Source organism: Aotus nancymaae, unplaced genomic scaffold (genome assembly GCF_030222135.1).
Source record: "Aotus nancymaae isolate 86718 unplaced genomic scaffold, 86718_ANA_hifiasm-v0.15.2.pri h1tg000014l, whole genome shotgun sequence".
In the NCBI taxonomy this organism is placed as follows: Eukaryota; Metazoa; Chordata; class Mammalia; order Primates; family Aotidae; genus Aotus; species Aotus nancymaae.
In genome coordinates, this window is record NW_026988425.1 from 60032309 (window position 1) to 60050482 (window position 18174).

Sequence of the window (18174 nt, forward strand, 5' to 3'; positions counted from 1 at the left end):
AAAATTGCTGGCATCATCTTCTGTAGAATTTATTTTCCCTTTAAATGGTACCCCAACAGTGCTAATATGAGGAGTGAAGAATATTAAATATACTGAAGTAGGAAACCCTGGGATTTTGTCTAAGACAAAAAACCATATCTCTTTTAAATCTTAAGTAGAATGAGATGTCCTGCTCCCATTTTGTGATGAGTACTACTGGAATCCATTTTTGGAATCTGCAATCTTGTGATAATAGAAGACACAGTTCTCTCTTCTCCAAAACATGCCCAAACATTCTTATGTTATTAGGTCTTCTGACCCTGCGCCAGATTGTTTTGAGCAAAGTTGATCAGTCTCTTCATACCAACACATCGCTGGATGCTGCGAGTGAATATGCCAAATACTGCTCAGAAATATTAGGTATTGTAGCAACTCCAGGTATGTAACGACTATGAGTTGAGTTCATTTCCCTGTGAAGCACAGGGCATTCTCCTAACATTGCAGGGGAGATGGAGTTTGTCAGACAGATTACCTAATTGTTTCTGATTTCTGTAATCAGGCCATGACTTTCAGATAAGCATACTATGCCCTTATGAGTTACCCTGTCCAAATGCGCTTGAAGGAAAGGTGGCTCCAGATCTGCAGCATTTTAATGTAATCAGGCGTGAGCGGTTGGCCTCCGCCCCAGAACTGGGAGAGACGTTCATGTTGGCAGCACACTCTCAGCTCCTCCCTCCCTGTATGCACCATGACTTCCCTATGATTTTCAGTAACAAATTGGCAGAAGGATCATTTATTATTTTTTATTATTTTCTTTGCGTATAGTATTTCATTTTTTCCATCCCGTCAAGCATTTATCCTTTGTATTACATACATCCACTTACACTATTTTAGTTATTTTTAAATGTACAATTAAATTACTATTGACTATAGTCATCCTGTTATGCTATCAAGAAGAGGCATTTTTAGGCCTGGTGCAGTGGCTCATACCTGTAATCCCAGCACTTTGGGAGGCTGAGGCAAGATCACTTGAGCTTAGGAGTTCAAAACCAGCCTAGGCAACATAGTAAAACCTGTCTCTACAAAAAATACAAAAATTAGCCAGGTGTGGTAGTGTGTGCTGTGCCTGTAGTCCCAGCCACCCAGGAAGCTGAGTTCAGAGGATTACCTGAGCAGGGGGAGGTTGAAGCTGCAGCAAGCCGTGATCACACCACTATACTCCAGCCTTGGTGACATAGTAACACCCTGTCTCAAAAAAAAAAAAAAGAAGGGGTATTTTGGGGGAGAAGTATGAACTTCATCTTGTTTCTGATTCTGAAGTCAGTTAAAGCATTTGGCTAGCATTTTCTAATCAGAGATTTATGGGACTCGTGTGTACGTGTGTGTGTATGCCTGTGTGTGTGTGTGTGTGTGTGTGTGTGTATTTATATTTGTATGTATATATTTTAAGACAATATATAGTTGTGCTTTTATATGTAGTTGGTAAGGTGAATATTTTTCACCCAGGAAATTGTTATTAAAATGAGTCAGCCATATTTATAGAGAGAATAAAGATAAGAATGGTCAGTTGAGTCATTCTAGGCTCCCTACGTAGTAAGCCATAGAGCACCTTTGTGTCTCAAGCCACTTTGACAAAATCTTTTATAAAGTAGCCCTACAGGTAGATCAAATTGGTAAAGAGTTCTTTTTCAGGCCAGGCATGGTGCCTCACGCCTGTAATCCCAGCACTTTGGGAAGCCAAGGTGGGCAGATCACTTGAGGTCAGAAGTTCAAGAACAGCCTGACTAACATGGTGAAACCCCGTCTCTACTAAAAATACAAAAATGAACCAGTGTAGTGACATGCACCTGTAAGCCCAGCTACTAGGGAGGCTGAGGCAGGAGAATCGCTTGAACCCGGGATGCCAAGGTTGCAGTGAGCTGAGATCTCACCACTGCACTCCAGCTTGGGTGACAGAGTGAGACTCTGTCTCCAAAAAAAGAGTTGTTTTTCAGTAATTATCATCCTAAAATAAGTGTGATTCTGAGACATTTTAGATATAAAGAGATGTGGCAAAGAGTAGGGTTAATATTATATTCCAAGATACATACATGTTTAAGGGATAAGAAAGGACTGACTTCAGTTCCAAAACACTGAGCTATCTGATGGGTGTGGACAAAGCCGCTGAAACTATCCTTAGGCATTCCTAAGCTTGGGGCCGAAACCAGCTCTGAGGTTGAGCCATTGATAGATGTTTATAAACATCTTGGCCAAGAGGACGCATAAGCCCAGGGAGTATTAGAGGTGAGATGATATCATTCACTCTCTCCTCCCACAGCTAGGCTCCCCAAAGGGAAACCTTAGCTAGCTGTTAACCTCATCATTAACATTTGCTATCACATTGATTGAAGTGTATTTTTTTTAAAGGCACAAATATGCCGGCTACTTTTGGACATTTGGCAGGGGGATATGATGGCCAATATTATGGATATCTTTGGAGTGAAGTATTTTCCATGGACATGTTTTACAGCTGCTTTAAGAAAGAAGGGATAATGAATCCAGAGGTATAGTATTCTTTTTCTCCTTTTATTAATTTTGTAGTTGCTCCCTCCCCTTTAACTCCTAGTGTAAAATATTGATTGCACCTAGATTTTACTGTCAGAGGCTTGGTAACAGCTTTTACCTCTGAGGCTTTGCATCTTTCAAATCATCGTACATCATTAAGTTGCAGTATATAAGTGATTAATTCTATAACTTAAAAAAAAACTAGTATATTTTCTTGCTTATTAACATTCCAATATATTACATAATTAAAAATTCAAAGCTTTGTTTATGGATTTGAGAATTTATAGCTGCTAGTTTTGACATGTGCCATACAACGTTTTAGTTTTATAGGAGATTGGGAAAGAAAGATAAACTCCTTCCCTGATGTAAATGGTTTCCCTGTGTTTTGATATTCTCTACACACTTTGTGTACTTTTGTGGGAGACACCCTTTTTCTGTGGCTGGCATGCCCCACCCACTACATAGTTTGCGACCTTTGTGCTTTTAAATAGTTTAAGCTGCTTCATTAACCTGAGCCATTCCTTTCTGTGTGCAGTGAGTTGACTGCCAGGTAGCTGCCAGACAGACCTTCCTGATTTACAGCCCCTAATCTCCATTCTCATTGAAGACTCATCCATCAGATTATTTCCAAGGCTGATGCATTTTCCAATGCATGTTTTTAAATTGTTTGATTCAGAAATTAGAAGAACAGATTATCAAAATCAGGGTCTCTGTGCTTATTTCAACCAACTGATTTGTTCTCCAAATGTTTTTTTCTAGTTTGCATAGTACCTTACACATACGTATTGAAATACATCGATGTGATTTAGATCACCATTCCCTCCCCACCTTCCTCCTGAAATAACACCTCCAAGGTACTCATACTTTATTATTTTGAAGCATTTCCTCTCCCATCCCACCCCACCCAATCTGTTAAGTCCTTGTAATTCTTTTTCCATTACCTGGCCAACCCATTTACAAAGGTCAACTGCTGACTGTGGTTCTCAGAGACATACCTACTCCTGCATGGCCTTCAACCAGGACCCATCCCTTAATGCTTCCACCACAGAGATGGTGCCTTGAGGATTCAAAGTGTCCTGGGGAAGATTGTATGACTCCACTGACATGCCCCACTGCAAAGTCATACCCTCTAGCCTGAACCTGACCCCAGCGTTCTCTCTGGTCCAACTCCATTCCCCTTATTGATTTCCTTCCAAGTCCCCACCACCTCGCTCCTCTGTCAGCAGATGATCTCTCCTCTTTATTAAAAAAATTAAGATCATTGAAGCTGGGTGCAGTGGCTCACACCTGTAATCCCAGAACTTCGGGAGATTGAGGTGGGAGGATCGCTCAAGTCCAGGAATTTGAAACCAACCTATTCAATATAGCGAGACCTCATCTCTACAAAAAATGAACAAAATTAGCCAGGTGTGATGGTACAAGCTTATAGCCCGAGCTACTCTGGAGGCTGAGATGGGAGTATTGCTTGAGCCCAAGAGAGGTGGCAGCTACAGTGAGCTGAGATCATGCCACTGCACTCCAGCCTGGATGACAGAGTGAGACCTGTCTCGAAAAAAAAAAAAAATCATTGAGAATGAATACCTTCATCTTTCTTTCTCTGTACTTCAGTACTTCTCATTTCCTCCTGTCTCAGAGGAGATGTCTCTAACATCAAGAGTTTCTGGTTTGCTGCCTTGGAAAAAAAAACTCACTACTGATTCTGATAACCCCTGTTAGTGTTAGTACTCTGTTCTTTTCACAGCGTAATTTCTCAGTGTAAGAAGAGGTCTTTGCAAACCTCTATTTCCTTGCTGTTGACCCCACCAAGAGAATTGGAAAGTTATCCTTCCTCCGTAGTTACCACTGATGACCCAGATACCAACTCTGAAAGCCCTCACCTTTTTCTTCACTTCCTGCTTCTTGTTACTCCTCTCTCTGTTCACAGCCCTCAGCTCAGCAATGAAACCCTTTTTTACTTCTCAGTACTCCCTGTGTGTTAGACAAGTTTGTGTGTTCCCTTGGGTCTCTCCACCTTCGCAAATTTATTCATTCTCTTTCATTCACCTAAACTATATGCCTCCTTCATCTGTGCCTCTCAAAAATTCTAGCAGTCTTAAAGGTCTCACTCAGATAACCACATGTTCAAGAAATCTTTGAGATTATCCAAAACCAAAAGTGATCTTTCCATCCTTTGAACATACGAGTGAACCAGGAGGAGGGGACTAAGCCTTCCCCATCACTTCCTCTGTGCTGCCACTCACGGGACCACATACCCAGTACCTTCTCTCATTACCTTTCTCTTCTCTTTTGGAGAACTGTCCCCTAAAATAAAGAGAAGTTAAAAATCAAAAAATAGAAATAAAAAATGAAAAATAGACTAGTTTTTAAAGAAAAACAAAAGACAAAAAAAGTGGTCTTGGGCATGGAAGGAGGGCTTCAATAAACTTTTACTATGTCTGGAATAGTTAATGTAACTATTACCAAGTGAAAAAACTTCATATTGTAAGATATTTTACACCATAGAATACACATGTTGATTTTAAAATGTGTTTAGAAAAAAAAGCACATCAAAATGTTGTCAATGAGTATCTTTGGGGGATACGTTTATGAGTGATAATTTTTCTATACTTTTTATGGAGCTTTTCCTTATTTTTACATAATGCATAGATTATTTTAGAAGCCAGAAACAATGTTTCAATGAGAAAAAAGATCTAACTAGGTAAAGGCACAATCGTTACATCTTACTGGCAATCACTGGTGAGGCTTCCTGGTGTAAGTGTACACTGCCTCTCCCAGCCAAGCCTTCGCCATCACCTCCTCTGCGCTTGCCCTCGTGTGACCACATACCCAGTACCCTCTATCATTACCTTTTCTCTTCTGGATGTCAAGGTAGCAGCCAAATTACTGATCCCAGTGGTTCCCAGGAACTTGCCAGCCTAACAGAAGCAATTCCTGTCATTATGCTTCTCTGTACTTCCTCTTATTCTCAAGCTACACAGTTTGGCAGGCAGCCATACTACTCTTATTTAGACAAAGGTGCTGGGTTGAACTTAGAGAAAGCATGATCCCAACAACTTAGAGTTAAAACTTGTGATATTCTGGTCTCTCACTTTACATTCAGAGGCCAAATAAACTACATTAAAAAAAAAAAAAAAACTTGTGATGTTAAAAACAATTTTTAGTGTTACTAAAATTCTGGATTCAGCCATGCTATGTTTTCTTAGATGTCTTATGCCGTAAGGCTGGTGTTAATTCCTTCCTTTACACTTTTTCCTTTCCTTTCAAATGCTTTGCATATCATGGCACTCCCTGCTCCTCTGCTATCACGGCAATAATGGACCTGGCTCTAAAAGCTGAGAAGAATCCCTTGGCCCCTCACCCTCATACCCGTCGCAGATACTAGAAGATGGTTTTTAAGCAGCCATTTTATTCCCTCATACAATGTACTATTTGGGTTTTGTTGTTGTTGTTGTTTTGTGAGGGTGTTCTTTAAAAAAGAAAAAACAAATACTTGCTCTAAAATAACACTTGCCTTACAAACTACAAGTACCCAGTTATTAAAAATTAATGCTTTGGTAGAACAATCGTAGTCTACAAAAAACGTAGATTGTCATTATAGCTATATGTGATGAAGAGAAAAAGAAAGTCTTTTGTTGTCCCAAAGCATTAATTTTTAGTAACTGGGTACTTGTATTTTGTAAGGGCAAGTGTTATTTTAGAGCAAATATTCATTTGAATAAGAAAAGAAGAAGAACTCCCCCAACAAAAATAATATACACCATGAAATACTGTGCAGTCATGAAAAAGAACAAGAGCTGAACCCAGGATGTGGAGGCCGCAGTGAGTCAAGATTGCACCATTGTACTCCAGCCTGGGCAACAAGAGCAAAACTCCATCTCAAAAAAAAAAAAAAAGAACAAGATCATGTCCTTGGTAGGGACGTGGATGGAGCTGGAGGACATTACCCTTAGCAAACTAACACAGGAATCAAAAACCAAATGCTTCAGGTTCTCACTTATAAATGGGAGCTAAATGATGAGAACACATGGATACATAGAGGAGAACAACACACACTGGGGCCTTTTGGAGGGTGAAGGATGGGAAGAGGGAGAGGATCAGGAGAAATAGCTAACGGGTACTAGCTTTAATACCTGGATGATGAAATAATCTGTACAACAAACCCCATGACACAAGTTTGCCTGTGTAACAAACCTACACTAGTACCCCTAAACTTAAAAGTTAAAAAAAAGAAAAATACTTCTTCAGACCAATGCACCATACATTATTTATTTTGTGCCATAACCACAGAGTGTGTTATTAGCCAACACTGAGAAAGATGGCATTACCTTGAGTTGTTCCAGACTCTGTGGATTTGCTTTAGTTTCACACGTCAGTGAGTGGTTGCTTCAGATACATAGAGAGGATAAAAATATGAATTTTTATGGTATAAAGGAATACTTCATTTGATCTGAAGTCATGGGAATCAGCAATCAAAACACATCCTGCAGACTTTGTTGTCTCACCCTCCCTAACGTGTGTTTGGGTCATTTTGAGAAGATAGCGGGATGGCCCTTCAAAGAGTCAGTGCCTGCTATTGTTAGTCCCCAGGCAACTGGAGAGGCTGGGAGCTGAGAAATCACGTGTTGTTGATGTTATTGGTTATGCAATAGATAAGACTGTCTCCAGGCCTTCCCTCTGTAACCCCCTGCCATCCTACAAACCCCAGAGTCTGCTCTGGGGACCATTTCAGATCTTCACAAGCAGAATTATAGAAAGTAGCTGTAGAATATTTTAGGGTATCGTTTTCATTCTGTTTTGAGGGCCTCTATCAAAGTATAATAACTGGCTGCTTACCTCTAACAGCCTAAAACTTTGCTACCTCTGGTTTTATCTTTATTTTTAAAATATTATTTGTCATAGTAAATAGACATCACATCATAACTGCTTAATTATTTTGTTGATGATGATGTTGTTTTTGTTTATTTTTGAGACAGAGTCTTTGTCGCCCAGGCTGGAGTGCAGTGGCACAATCTCTGCTCACTGCAACCTTGGCTTACTGCAACCTCCACCTCCCTGGTTCAAGCAGTTCCCCTGCCTCAGCCGCCCAAGTAGCTGGGATTACAGGCACATGCCACCACGCCTAGCTTTTTTTTTTTTTTTTGTATTTTTAGTAGAGATGGGGTTTCACTATGTTGGTCAGACTGGTCTTGAACTCCTGACCTCAGGCAATCCGCCCGCTTCGGCCTCCCAAAGTGCTGGGATTACAGGTGTGAGCCACCACACTCGGCCAATTATTTTGTTATATATTACCTAAAGTTTTTTTTTTTTCTCAATGAACATGAAGTTGTCTTATTGTCAAACATACCTTTCACTTTTCTAACTGTTCTCTTAATAATTATGGAATGGAACTGCTTGGGATTAACACTTCCAGCAAGCTCTCGAAGATCTTTAAGGATATCTTTAAGGTCACCAAATGTGAACTCAGAATCCAGCAGCTAATCATAGGTTGAAATAATGGGGCATTTTAACTAGGGCCATTTCTTTTTATAAGGCAACTTCATTGTGGGAAAATTTTCTAAGAGGTAATAGACATTGTGGATTCAAAGGCAATTATATTGTTAAGCTATTATCTTCCTCCTCTTTTGCATTTGGAGAAATTGCTAAGCTTTGTTTCTTCCATCAGAAGAGGAGAAATATGAACAAGTATCACTTCTGAAAGAAATACTGAGAAAGTCAAGATAGTTAAGTGCAACTATATTTGAGTCTGTAAAGCCATAAGGAAGGAGCTACGTCTTACATACAATAGTAGCCACAGAAACATGAAGCGTCTCGGTTAAACATGACAAAGATCACTTGATAGAGAATCTATATTATAAAGCTAAGGATTCCAGTGCTTGAAACAGAATCCTAGGCCCAATTCCTGCTGTAATGTGTTGCTGAAAGAGAATATGAAATTTCCTCTCCAGAAGGTTTTTACAAATGGCTTTAATTCTCTTCTCTGTCTCAGCTCTCCTGATGTACCATCCAACAGCTGATTTTTCTGATAACTGAACCTTTTCTAGTAGCCTCAGGTTTTGCCTGACTTGAGGGACAAAGGAAGGAATTTGAATTGATTTCCAGCCTACTTCTTGAATATTTACAAGGTCAGGTCTTCTAAATCTTGAATCCCAACCAGCTGGAAGCAGTTTTCCTTCCTTTGTGCTCTTACAGCCCTTCTTTGTTTGCTCTTAGCACCCCAATAATCTGCTTGGTTAATTGTCTATTTTTTTATCTTCCCTAATAGATCATAAGAATCTTGTAAAAGGAACTATTTTATTCAGCATTGTGTTCCCGTCTCTGCTTCACAATTATTTAACTTAATTACTGTATAACATGTTTGTGCCTTTTTGGACCTAACTGATCGTTTTCCCCATCCGCTTCCACTTCTCTACCCCTCATACATACTCCTACCCAGGGTGTTTTTTTTCTTTGGATCTCCTCTTCCCCATAAATAAAGGTTTACGCTTCTATCCTCACAAATCAGTAAGGTTTCCAGAAGGCCTCTTCTAATTAGGCAACAATTCCAACTACTATTCTTGTCTCCATCTCTCTATCAGCACGAGTTTCATTCTCTCCCTCCTTCTTTGTTGTCAAAGCAATTCTTTTTTTATTTTTTTCCATTCAAGATCTTCCCACCCTCATAAAAAACAAAGAGTGTGCTCTTGGGAGGGAGTTATGGAAGGAAAGGTTCCAAAGTCTAGCTTTAAAGCAGGCTAGTGAGCTTGTCAGGTGCCTGATTGTCATCACCCATCCTTGGCCGGTCACTCTCTGCCCTGATGCCTGTTACTCAGTGTAGGAAGGAGATAGCTCTGGCTGCACTCCCCAGAGTCCTCCATGCTGGGAAGGAGGGAGGAAGGGTGGAAAGTTAGTGAGAGCCTGCATGAGCTGTTGCAGAGATGCCCAAGATAGCAGGAGACCCAATCTGTTTCCCATTTATATATTCTTACTGCTGATAGATGATAGACATCCTTTATTTAGATAACTATTATTGCTATTAAAATATTACCTGAAAGGGTGCATATTATTGGATAAAATGAGTGTCTGAGTGTTTTTTCTCTCCCACTTAATATTCCTACTGAATTATATGTTCTATTTCTTACTAACAGTGGAAATGAAGTTTCTTATGCCTTTCTTTAGCTTTATTAGGAGATAGAACTAATTTTGAGGAAATGCTACTCCAGGAATGCATTTGTTTCTCTGAACTGTATGTAAGTAATGAGCTGAGGCAGTGTGAAAGGAAAGGGAAGAGAGGAGAGGGGAGGAGGAAAGGAGATGAGGGGAGGAGAGGTTTATTGATTACTGCTATATGCCAGATATGCTAGGGAGTGAACGGAATACTGAAATCACCTCCTCCAACTGCCCAGAAACCAAGTGAGGTAGTCATACTCCCATTTGACAGATGAGGAAATCCAGGCCCCAGGTCACATAGCTAAGGATTGAGCCAAGATTCAAACCTGGGCTTGACTAGAGCTCCTGATCTTGGTTCAAAAATCGTCACTGTGGGAGAAGACTTGCACACTTGCCAAAAGATACATGCCAGTCTTCTAGGGTTAAAAAAATCACAGAGGTGCAAGGTGCAGTGGCTCACGCCTGTAATCCTAGCACTTTGGGAGGCTGACATGGGTGGATCACCTGAGGTCAGGAGTTCAATACCAACCTGGCCAACATGGTGAAACCCCATCTTAGAAAAAAAAAAAAAAAATCACAGAGGTGGATGACACTGGTTTTCCTTCATAGGAAAACTTTAGTTTTTATTGTATGCAGATCTTCCTCAAGGATGTTTCTAACATGAAAAATTTTAGCAGTTGTCTTAGAGCTTCTCTTCTTGATTTCCTCACAGTTACAGTTGCTTTATAAACGAAGTATTAATAGAACAACTTAAGGCAAAGACTCCTTCCCCCTGTAGCTTGTGTCTCCCAGACCATGTTCTCTCACGTAAAGAGCCTGGTACCCCCTCGAAACACAAAAATTCACTTAACTGTTTTTTTCTTAAGAAAAGCAAGATCCTGTTACCAAAATGACTCTTAAACTCTTCTCAAAACTTCATTGCAAAGGAAATGAAACTATTAAAAGACCATTGCTCTGTAATTCAGGAAATTGAATCAACTTGTATGGAGCCATAAGCAGAGGAAGATTTGAGCTGTACTGAGCCACATATTGTGAGATTAAACAGCGCCCTGCTCTGAAATGATTTTACCATTCATAAACTGTCTCTTTACAACACCATGGAACTCCTCAAATGCTTCCTTTTCTTTACTACCTAAAATTACAGTCCTCTACACAAAATGAAAATACTTTGTCAGATGTTCACATTTGGAGTGATTTTTTTAAACTTTCATTTTGATTTTCCTTGATGTTTCTATAATACTTTTCAAATGAATATATCTTTATAATAAATGAAAGATACACGATACATAGATCTTGAGCTTGAAGAATTTCTGCATATAAGTATTGATGATTGAGATTGGGTGATAGGTTCGTGACAGCTCATTATACTGTTGCTCTACTATTAGTATGTATTTTAAGTTTTTCATAATAAAATGTTTAAAATATTTTTATAATTCTGCAGAAAAATTTAACTCACATTGTCTATGTTCTTCCAGTACTGCTCTACCCAGAGAGCACAATCTTTCCACGCTCCGCCCACTAATTTGTCACTGGTCAAATTTAGGCATATTGAGCAGAGAAAGGAAGGGAAGGGAGATAAATTGTGGTTGGACACAAGAGCTATGATATGCTCCTTCTTGGCTTAATTAAAGTCCATGACAAGAACAGCCATCACTCACATTTTAGATTCTAGATTGCTGCTGTAATAGTAATGAATTGCTGCAGACCAGGCAAGAAATAACACGTTTTTGTTGTTGTTTTTTTTTTCCAAAAGCTAATTGAAGGTCAGGAGCGTTGGCTCGTGCCTATAATCCCAGCACTTTGGGAGGCCAAGGCAGTCAGATCACTTGAGGCCAGGAGTTACAGACCAGCTTGGCCAACATAGCGAATCCCCATCTTTACTAAAAATACAAAAAATTAGCCGGGTGTGGTGGTGCACATCTGTAATCCCATTACTCAGGACACTGAGGCATGAGAATCGCTTGACCCTGGGAGGGAGAGGTTGCAGTGTGTTGAAATTGTGCCACTGCTCTTCAGCCTGGGCAACAGAGTGAGACTCTGTCTCAAAAAAAAAAGAAAGAAAAGAGAGAGAGGAGAGGGAGAGGAGGGGAGAGAGAGAGGGAGAAGAAAGAGAGGAGAGGGAGAGGAAGAAGAAGAGAGGAGAAAGCTAATTGAATCTAGCTCCAAGCCCTCGTCCCCAGTTTTGGAAAGTCCAATATCAGTGATTGAACACCTTCTCCTTTTGAGAAAATTGATTTAAAACTTGTACATAAGTCAGTTATTTCCTTCATAGGAAAGCTCTAGTTTTTGCTGTATGCAGATCTTCCTCAAGGATGTTTCTAACATGAAAAATTTTAGCAGTTGTCTTAGAGCTTCTCTTCTTGATTTCCTCACAGTTACAGTTTCTTTAGAAACAAAGTATTAATAGAACAACTTAGACTGCTTTGTACCTTTTTAATATCATACCAGAACACTGTGTAACAAGCCCTCCTAAAGATGATTTTATGCTCCGGGCCCCAGACCTGTCCAGTATGGTAGCTGCATGTGGCTGTTGAGACTTGAAATGAGGCTAAGTACAACTGAAGAACTGAATTGAGATGTACCATAAATGTAAAAAGCACACTGGGTTTTGAGGACTTAAAACAACAGCAACAAAAGTCTCCATAATGTGTATATTGACACATGTTGAAATGATACTATTGTGGATATAGTGGTTTAAATAAAATAGTAAAATTAATTTTACCTATTTGTTTAACTTTAAAAAAATGTGGTTAGTAGAAAATTTAAAGCTACATATGTGCCTCATACTATGTTTCTGTTGGAGAATGCAGCCCTAGAGTTTATGAGAAGGTAACTTTAACTAATTATTTACTCTTGATTAGAGTCCAGACTGTGAAGTTAGATGTTAGCCTGTAGATGATTAATAAGCTGCAAATGATTTCTATTTATAGCCAAAAGGTAACCCCAAAAGTTTGTATTTTTATGGCTCTAGGACATAAATTGTTTTGTGTCCAACTTGGTAGATTTCATCCATGTTTTATTTTCCTTAACAGATTGACTAAATTTACCTCTGATAGTTGTATCAATCAAAATCTTGTTATATGACAGAGCTGGAAATTCTCTAGCTCTTCTTGTACTAAAAAAGATGATTAGTCCTGTTGATCAACTGATATAATGGATATAAATTTAAGTGTTACTCTGTGAATTGTTTATTATGCATATATTTGGAATTATGCCTCATTGAATTGTCTTGCTTTGCTTCCTTGAAAGGACAGTGAAAGGGAAGTGAAAATATTGAACAATGCTGATACTGAATAACATTTTCTTTCCCTCTATCTGCTCCTGTGTTTATGTAAATAAAAGCAGAGGAACTGTGATGTTTTAAAATTCCAGATCTCCATCCCCAAAGAAAGCTTTCCGAAGGTCCTCATTCCCAGCATCAACCCATAAAAATGTCTTGCCCTCCCCTGTGGGGCATGTGCTGCCCTCCTCCTCCCATCCATAAGAAGAGGGTTTTGTTGTTGCTGTTTTGAATGAGCCTGTCATAAAAGCAGCAGAAGCCATTTGACAGTAGCCATGCTACTGTTTCCAGGCACCCAGAACTCTTATTCGTAGGTTTCTTGAACACTTGCTTTCTAACCCTTTTGAAATCACAAGAGATAGGGTAGCAAATAGGAACCTGTCGTATATTCCATTTGGCTATTTGTTTGTTTGTTTGTTCATATTGTCAGCTCACTACCTAGAATCTAAGGAGACAAGACCATAATAAAGGACAGTGTACAAGACCTGAGGTTTTAAGCTCCAAATCTCTTAGCTACCAAAATAAATAAATACTGCAGAGCTGTTTGTAAGCAAGAGAAAACATCTAGACAGAGTAAGGCTAAAGTCCTTTTTCCTTCCCCCCTACCCTTTCCTCTTCTGCATGTAGAGATTTAGAAAATTACTGTAACGATGAATTATTAGGCATGATGTTTTGTTTTATTAGGTTGGAATGAAATACAGAAACCTAATCCTGAAACCTGGAGGATCTCTGGACGGCATGGACATGCTCCACAATTTCTTGAAACGTGAGCCAAACCAAAAAGCGTTCCTAATGAGTCGAGGCCTGCATGCTTCGTGAACTGGGGATCTTTGGTAGCCGTCCATGTCTGGAGGACAAGTTGACATCACTGTGTGTTACTGGCCTGGAAACTAAAGGGAGTTTTGCAAATGAAAATTTAGATTTTTATTGATGTCCTTTTGTTTTCTAATTTTAAAAATTATAAAGATGTAAATGGAATTATAAATACTGTGACCTAAGAAAAGACCCACTAGAAAGCAATTGTACTATAAAATTTCATAAAAGTGAATTTGATTTCTTTTTATGAAAATTTCATATGAATGTAACTTGATTTTTTACTATTATCTAGATAATATGATATAAGAGGGCTAAGAATTTTTAAATTGAATCATGTACATGATCTAATTTAATCCTTCTTGTATCTTGAAGTTTTGTACTTGGGATTTCTGTACTGATAAATGAATCATCACATTCTTCTGGTAAATATTTTCTTGGAGCTCTGTGTCAACTTTGATCCTTTGTCTCCCAGGAAGGTGTAACCTCTCCTTTGCCTGCATACCTCAAGGCCAGGGGAATATGCCTCAGTGATGCATTTATCTTTGTATATCAGGCTGCACAATTCCCAACTTTCTGCCACATTTAAATTACGTTCCTCCATTTGAGTTTGTCTTCTCTGTCAAAAGTCTAGTCAGAGAGCATCAAAAAATTATACTTCAACTAGGCTGGTCTAATATATTAAGTTTTTGTATCTTGTATCAGAGGATTTCGTAGTTTGTATTAGAGGCTCATTTCCACTTCAGCATACAGGATCGTCAATCTTTTGGCATGTGAACCAATTAGAATACTAAAGCTAGTCCAAGCACATTTTTCTCTTCCCATGTTTCTAATGAGTGTTAGGGACTTTGCCTCTTTTACTGACAACGTCCCCAAAAGTGTCGGGTAGATATGTCACAAATGGCTCTGTAGAGAGCCATGAGAAGAGAGAGGGGGTGGATGCGGAACATAAAAGGTTCGGACACCCCAGAAGAGGCATGGGTTTTGGACAGAAGCATTTGAGGACAGCTGCTCCAAAGCCTTATGTGTGTGATGAAACTCACCGCAGGGAAGACACTCTTCAGTAGCCCATTTCATCTGGCGATTTTTATTTTAAGTGAACTGTTGAATCTATCTTTAACTCTCTTTATTGTAGGTCTAAATTCCAATTCTACAGCAGGCCAGTAAATTCACAGTATTTCTTTTTCCTGTAGGAGTCTATTCAATAAGGAAACCAAGACAGGATAATAAAATTAAAAAAGAAAAGAAAAACTTTGAATGTATCCTGCCTAGGTCTTCCAGTTGTTTTCCATTGCATACCTCAGGTATGACTTTACTGGCCAGGGACAAAATTAGCACCTTTCGATTCTCTGGTCCAAGTGGACTTTGTGCTAAATAAAAAAAATTATTATACTGCATAACAAAATTACAGACAGCAGGAAATTCAAGAGCTAGGAGATTCCTAGATTATAACTGCCAAGCAAATACCTTAAACATCCACCTGAAATCCTACTGCCCTCTCTTGTGAGATAATTTCCCCAGCCTTTCTCTTCCCCACACTCACTCAGTGTCACCCCCTCTAGTCCCCAAAACTGTTTTTGTGATCTTTGCAGCCTATGGTCATTTTCCCATATCTCCTCCCCACCCCCAGACTTTTCTGTTTTCCAATGTCAGACAAAAAACTCTTCAGCTTTTTCCAGTGTGTCTCCTTAACAGTAACTTTACCATTTGAAATCTTATTTCACACAGGAAAACTAAATTGGTGTGGAAAGCCTGCACACAATAAAGTTACATTATTATACATGAGAACGAACTCATATTTCTTTCATACTTTAGCGTTAAAACTGAAATGCATGAGAACAAAAGCACCATGGTGTTCTTTTTGTTTAGGGCCTACCTCTAACATTTAAAATCTACCAAAGAACAGTCACAAAATTAATACTCAGGCCAGGTTCAGTGGCTCATGCCTGTAATCCCAGCAGTTTGGAAGGCCAAGGCAGGAGGATCACGTGAGGTCAGGAGTTCAAGACCAGCCTGGCCAACATGGTGAAACCCCATCTCTACAAAAATATAAAAAGTAGCTGGGCATGATGGCTCATGCCTGTAGTCCCAGCTACTCGGAAGGCTGAGGTGGGAGAATAGCTTGAACCCAGGAGTAAGAGGTTGCAGCAAGCCGAGATCACACCGTTGCACTCCAACCTGGGTGACAGAGCAAGACTCAGTCTTAAAAAAAAAAAATTAATACTCAAAAACTTCTCTAACATAATTCAAAAGAAAGGACTTACTTTTTAAAACCTTTTTGAATGTGGCCATCTATCTAGTTGTTCTTTTTTTCTATATCAGAGCAGAGAGTATCACTGACATGCTTGAAATAGTGGATAACTGGAAATTGTAATTGGACAAATGTACACTTAAGATTTATGGACTGAGCCACGTGTAATAAAGTCTCTCCTGGTAATTGATCCAGGGGATTTAGGCCTTTTTTTATTTTTAAGGAATTGTTATATTGTGAAGGATAAAATCTTAAACCTCTTATGCTAATGGATAGTAGGCATGATCCTAAAGGTTTAGTTTTACGATGCTGCAGAGAAGAGAAATGTCTTGACGTTATGCCACCTGATGTAGACTTTGTTCTCCTCTGCATGTTACCTAGATAAACAACTAACAATTGCCTGAGCTACTTAGGCCAGGGTCTTGCCTTTCTAAAGTTAATAAGGTGAGAAGTGGGTATCTGTAGCTCTTTGGATGACAGATTGCATTGTGGAAGAGGCTAAAACTGAGGAAATAACTCTTCAAAGAAAAATTTCTGATATGATCATTGTACTTGTAAATGCCTTAACTAATAGGCAGTGACTCAATTTTCTACTTCACCATTTTACCTTTAGCCTTTATGTATGATTAAAGGTCTGTGGAGATCCTGCCACCCCACTAGGCCAGTTTGTTTATGTTTTACCATTTATTCATTTTTTATCATATACAGGTGGAACTTTCCAAGTGCCAAGGAAATTGTATTAAAATTTACATTAAAATACTGTCTTCAGGCTGCTATAACAAAATATCACAGAGTGGGTGGCTTCAAAAGCAGGCATGTCTTTCTTACAGTTCTGGAAGCTGAGAAGTCCCACAAGCCACATGCTGGTAAATTTGGTTCATGGTGATGCACCTCTTCCTCTTTTACTGACCACCTCCACAAAAGTGTCAGGTAGACATGTCACAAATGGCTCTGTAGAGAGCCATGGAAAGAGAGAGAGGCAGATGTGGAACATAAAGGGTTCAAAAACTTCTGCAGGCAGCAGTGGCAGGGAGCAAGTCCTAGTGTCTCTTTTTACAAGAGCACGAATCCCATCATGCGAGCTCCACCCTCACGACGTCATCTAAACCCAGTCACCCTCCACAAAGGCCCCAGCACTTAATTCCATCACATTGGCAGTTAGGGCTTCAATGTAGGGAAGAGGGCACAAACATTCAGTCCATAACGAATACTGATTCCTCAAATAGTTAACTGAGCCCCCTAAGAATGTTAAAAGAGAAAATCCATTTTATTTGAAGAGATACAGTGACCAAAGCTGCTTCTCTCAAATCAACATATAACAGTTAGATGTCTCCCATCTGAAATTGGATAGCCCATTGAAATTGAACATGCCTTCTCCTAAATGTGTGGTGAGAATAAAAGCAAGAAAGAACGGCATGCGGTGGCTCACACCTGTAATCCTAACACTTTGGAAGGCTGAGGCGGGAGGATCCTTTGAGCCCAGGAGTTTGAGACCAGCCTGAGCAACATAATGAGACCCTGTCTCTACAAAAACTAAAACAATTAGCTAGGGATGGTGGCACATGCCTTTAGTCCCAGCTACTTGGGAGGCTGAGGTGGGAGGATTACTTGAGCCCAAGGAGGTCAAGGCTGTCATGAGCCATAATCATGCCACTGTACTCTAGCCTGGGTGGCAGAGACATACCAGTTCTTTTGCAAAGAACTGGTCTTATGTAGGTCTTTTAAACAAGACCTTAAAATTTAAAAGAAAAGACATATAAAAGACCTTAAATTTTAAAAGAAAAGACCTACATATGCTCAGTTCTTTGCAAAACACTCAACATCCAAAAAGTTTATTTTTTGAGTCATCTTTAGTGGGGAAATTTCCCACTGGAAACAGATTCACCTAAGTGATTATCTAATAACTATATCAAGGCAAAAGGTAAAGGTTGTAAGATGTAAATATTAGACCCAAATAGACTTTTTCAACAAACACACAATAATGCTGTAAGTTTGTAACAAAACAAAATTTTAAAAATTGAGGTAATGAACACAACCATGTACACACCCCCATATCACACCATAAGTGATTCTTGAGTTTTTATTTGGTTGAATTCACCTTGTAGTTCCCTTTCCTGAGAAAATATACGTTCAACACATCTAGTCCATGCTGTATGTACAA

At 39.3% G+C, this 18174-nt stretch overlaps 1 protein-coding gene across 1 annotated transcript in view; it reads left to right on the plus strand.

Moving 5' to 3' along the window:
* Positions 1-16672, plus strand: part of NLN (neurolysin) — a 107038-nt gene extending 90366 nt beyond the window's left edge. Inside the window, exons 11-13 of the mRNA XM_021673201.2 lie at positions 289-417; positions 2386-2522; positions 13634-16672. Coding sequence (XP_021528876.2) covers positions 289-417; positions 2386-2522; positions 13634-13768 — 401 coding nt within the window. The 3' untranslated portion in view covers positions 13769-16672. The remainder of the gene's footprint in view (positions 1-288; positions 418-2385; positions 2523-13633) is intronic.
* The last annotated feature ends 1502 nt before the right edge of the window (positions 16673-18174 follow it).